The sequence below is a fragment of the Suricata suricatta genome, chromosome 12, assembly GCF_006229205.1.
Source record: "Suricata suricatta isolate VVHF042 chromosome 12, meerkat_22Aug2017_6uvM2_HiC, whole genome shotgun sequence".
NCBI classification, from domain to species: domain Eukaryota; kingdom Metazoa; phylum Chordata; class Mammalia; order Carnivora; family Herpestidae; genus Suricata; species Suricata suricatta.
The window spans coordinates 91,751,679-91,755,663 of NC_043711.1; the positions used below are offsets into that span (position 1 = coordinate 91,751,679).

The 3,985-nt window shown below is 55.8% G+C and overlaps 1 protein-coding gene across 1 annotated transcript; it reads right to left on the reverse strand.

Moving 5' to 3' along the window:
• Positions 1–602: 602 nt before the first annotated feature.
• LOC115274548 (recombining binding protein suppressor of hairless-like protein) lies at positions 603–3,349 on the reverse strand. The gene is made up of 5 exons (XM_029917958.1): positions 3,280–3,349; positions 2,983–3,130; positions 1,422–1,492; positions 1,122–1,237; positions 603–863 (listed from the first exon to the last, which is right to left on the reverse strand). Exons 1-5 carry the CDS (start codon positions 3,347–3,349, stop codon positions 603–605), a joined length of 666 nt encoding a protein of 221 aa, XP_029773818.1.
• Positions 3,350–3,985: the final 636 nt, after the last annotated feature.

Sequence of the window (3,985 nt, forward strand, 5' to 3'; positions counted from 1 at the left end):
CAAGAAGATGTGGTATATATATACAATGGAGTATTACATGGCAATGAGAAAGAATGAAGTCTGGCCATTTGTAGGAAAGTGGATGGACCTCGAGGGTGTCATTGCTAAGCGAAATAAGTCAGGCAGAGAAGGACAGAAACCATATGTTTGCACTCATAGGTCTAACAGGAGAACAGGAGAAACCTAATGGAGGACCAGGGGGAGGGGAAGAGGGAAAGAGAGTTGGGGAGAGAGAGGGATGCAAAACTTGAGAGACTATTGAATACTGAAAATGAACTGAGGGTTGAAGGGGGAGGGGAAGGGAGGAAAAGAGGTGGTGGTGGTGGAGGAGGGCACTTGTGGGGAAGAGCACTGGGTGTTGTGTGGAAACCAATTTGACAATAAACTATTTAAAAAAATAAATTTGTCTTTAGTTCAGCACCTGCTGGCTGTTTTTGTCTGCACTGGGTCCCCCTTTCCCGACCCCTTCCCCAGGGTTTGGTGTCTGTCTGCCCCTTTCCTCTGCTCTTGCTTCTCTAGTTTCTCCTTCCCAGACCTAAGCCGGACCGGCCCCTCCCTCGGCTCAGACTCCACCTCTCCCACCCTGGCCCGACCCTTCCAATCTAGGTCTCTGCCCTCCCCAGTAAGGCGGCTCCGGACCTGGTGGCACCTGACCGCCCGCCCAGCCCTCGCGCCCCGCCCGGCTCACGGTCGGTGTTCTTCAGCGACTGCTTCTTCTGCGATGGCTTCGAGATGACCTTGATGAGGCGGCTGTGGAAGGTGCCGAGCTCCCGGCCCCCGCGGTGCACTAGCCGCAGCACGAGCCGGAAGTGCTTCCTCTTGTCTGCGTCCGAGATGTACAGGGTCTTGGCGCAACCGAATTCCTAAGGGGTGCCCGGGCACGGGTCGGTCACCCCAGCCCTCCGCCACCAGTTTTCTGACGTCCGCCCCCATCGGACGCGACGGGAAGCAGCACGATCCCAGCTCTCTGGCTCACCCTCGAGGCAGAACCCCGCCCCCCCTTCACCTATCTTTTGGCTTCTGCAGGTCGGGGTGGGGTGGGCAGGGGGTCATCATCCCTCTTCGCCAAGGGAGGAGCAAGGACGGGAACAAGAATCGGACCCCGTCGCTTGCGCTCTCACCCTGGAGTCTGGCTGCTCTTCGAAATTCAACTTCTGCGTCTCGGCGGCGCTGCCGGACGCGCCGTCCAGTCCCATGTAGCCGCAGACCGTGGGTCCGGTTTCCCCGGGCTGGTGGGCTGGACAGGGACCCGAGCGGGCTCAGGAAGGACTCGAGCTGAGTTCTCGCCGCCAGAGGGCGCGACGAGACTGCGCCTGCGACCCGCCAGGCTCCCAGGCCCCACGGTGCTGTCCGTCCCCACTCCCGCCAACCCCCGTCGCCCGCAGAGGGAGGCGCCGGGCAGCCCAGAAGTCCACCCTCACCTTGGCCTTGCGCTGGCTTCACCCTCCAGCCGGGACCTGCGAGGTAGACACAGGGCGGGGGGCAGAAGAACCTGCGGAGACATGGAAACGCTGGACTCGCACATCCATTCTCCACTTGACTGTCTCTAGTCATCTCAAAGGCAGCATAAATCGGGCAGAATCCTTGACTGCTCCACCACCTTTCCCAGTGCCCTCCCCCCCGCCCCGCTTCTCCGTGACTGTTGACCCCATTAGCATCTGAACTTTCTTTTCTCACTCCTTTCACTCAACCCATTAGTAGATCAGATCCCCTCCACATTCAAAACACATCCAGAATCCACGAATTTCTTATCACCTCCACCTCAATCCCAAGGGCCATCACCTGTGTCTAGACCACAGCATCATTTTGTCACCTGCTCTCTCTGCCTCCATGCCTCCCCTCTTCAACCTGCTTAGAACACAGCGGTCACACTGCCTTTTCTTTTCTTTTCTTTTCTTTTCTTTTCTTTTCTTTTCTTTTCTTTTCTCTTTTCTTTTCTTTTCTTTTCTCTTCCTTTCTTTTCTTTAAAAGCAGGGGCCAATCATGTTACTTGACTTAACCCTCTCTAGCGGTTTAGATTCAAAATCCTTACATGATGTGGCCCCTGCGTACCTCTCGGACTTTATTTCCTACAAAGTTCCCCCTCCTTTTCTAATTCCACCCCTCTGACTTCTTTTGAACCAGAAAAGGCCAAGTTAGTACAACCTCAAGGTGTCTGCATTTTCTTTTCTTTCTATTTGGAACACACTTCCCCCAGATTTTTTCCTGTCTGGCTCCCTTTCCCCATTCAAGTCTCAATTTGGATGTCACCTCCTTAAAAGGTCTGTCCACCATCTTGACCTTTCTAGGTAAAGTGTCCCCCCACCCCCGTCTCTGTGCTGTCTTATCACCCTGCTTTTATAGCTGCGTCACAGTCTGCAAGTTCTTGTTCACGGATTTGTATGGAGTTTGTTGTCTCCACACTACAGTGAAGATCCCATGAGCACAGGGACTGGATCTGTCTTCTGCAGCCGTATATCCAGGGCCCAGCACTGCCCAGAGAGTCTGGCGCCTGATACGCACGCAGTAAGTAGTAGTTGAATGAAAGAAGGAATGAATGGGTGGATGAGTGCATGACACTGTAGATTCACAGGGAGGTTCTGTTACAGACCAAAGTGGAGGCCAGTGGGGGCGGTGGGAGGCTCCTCATGGACCAACAGTCCTCCCCATGTTCTAAAAGACACTGAACTGGGGTGCCTGGGTGGCTCAGTTGGTCAAGGGTCTGACTCTTGATCTCAGCTCAGGTCATGATACCATGGTTCCCAAGATCAAACCCCCAGGCTGTCAGCATAGAACCTGCTTGAGATTCTTTCTCCCTCTCTCTCTGCCCCTTTCCCCCTTGCTTGTGCATGAATGAGCTCTCTCTCTCTCAAAATAAACTATATATTGCTTTAAAAAAAAAACAAAAATAAAAACTAGAATTAATAAAAGACACGGAACCAGGAGAGCAAGCCAGAGCAGAAAGCAGCTGCAGGACCTCCCAGGGGCCACCAAGGCACCTACCGCTTCTCATTTCCATATGATTTTTGGGCCACCTTGGCGTGCAGGATCCGCACCGTCTGCTCGCACTGTTGCTGCAGGCACTGGCGCACGCCTTCCCTCAGGACCGTGACATGCTCTGGGTGTGACCTGGGGGTGGGTGCATGGGCAGCTGGGCAGGAATGAGCATTAAGGGGAGAGGTGTCGTGGAGCCCAACAGGGAGGTTGAATGAAATGAATGGGGGTCGGGGAGGAAAAGCATTAGGCAAGAGAGGGGATTCTGGGTGTAAGCCGTGGGTTAAATATTTAGGCTGCCCATACCCAATGAGGCCTGCTGGGAGCCCACCTGGACCACCCAGGTGCCACTCTGCAGGTCTGGCTCCATGCCCATCGCTGCCTGAAGCACTGGGGAGAGGCCCCAGCGGCACAAAGGCCACACTTGTGCCGGCCTTGGGATGGAGACAGAGTATGTGAGGGTGCATGGTTTCCTTACACTTTGGGGGACCTACCCCGGTGAAATGTGGATGCCGGAGGGGAAAAGCTTTGCTGGACCCGCCTGACCGGAGTGCTCTCTTGAAGCTTGTAAACATAGAAGGGACCCAAAACGGCGTCCCCAGGATCCTAAGGGAACATTTGAGGTTCTTCCAGGGTGTAAGCAACCTCACCCCCTTTCTCCCAAGAGAAGGGGCCTGTTACTGTCCTAGTTTCCCTTCCGTTGATTACAGGGCCAGAGCCTAGGGGCCTTGGTGGCTTGTGGGCCTTGGAGCTTTGATGAGAGACGGGGTTGGTGGACCCAAGACTTAAGCAATTGCAGAGATGGGGTGGAGTCCGAGATGGCAGAGATCTGAGGGAGTCCCAGGTGGGGCCTGGGGAGAGTCAGGAACCCTGCGGCTGCCCTTCGAACCCTTTACCCGCGGCGCAGGACCGGAGTCCCGGGCCTCTCCTCACTCCTGGAGGGGGCGGCGGAGGGCCGGGGCCCGGCCGCGCCCTCGGAAGCGGGGCCGGGCGGCCGGCGGCCCCAGCCAGG

Excerpts from the sequence above, each read along its gene's own strand:
- LOC115274548 (XM_029917958.1), bottom strand. The coding sequence starts at position 3,349 with ATGGGCATGGAGCCAGACCTGCAGAGTGGCACCTGGGTGGTCCAGGTG. Across the intron at positions 3,131-3,279 it reads CTCCCAGCAGGCCTCATTGG|CTGCCCATGCACCCACCCCC; the intron begins GTATGGGCAGCC and ends ATTCCTGCCCAG. Across the intron at positions 1,238-1,421 it reads GAAGCCAGCGCAAGGCCAAG|CCCACCAGCCCGGGGAAACC; the intron begins GTGAGGGTGGAC and ends GTCCCTGTCCAG.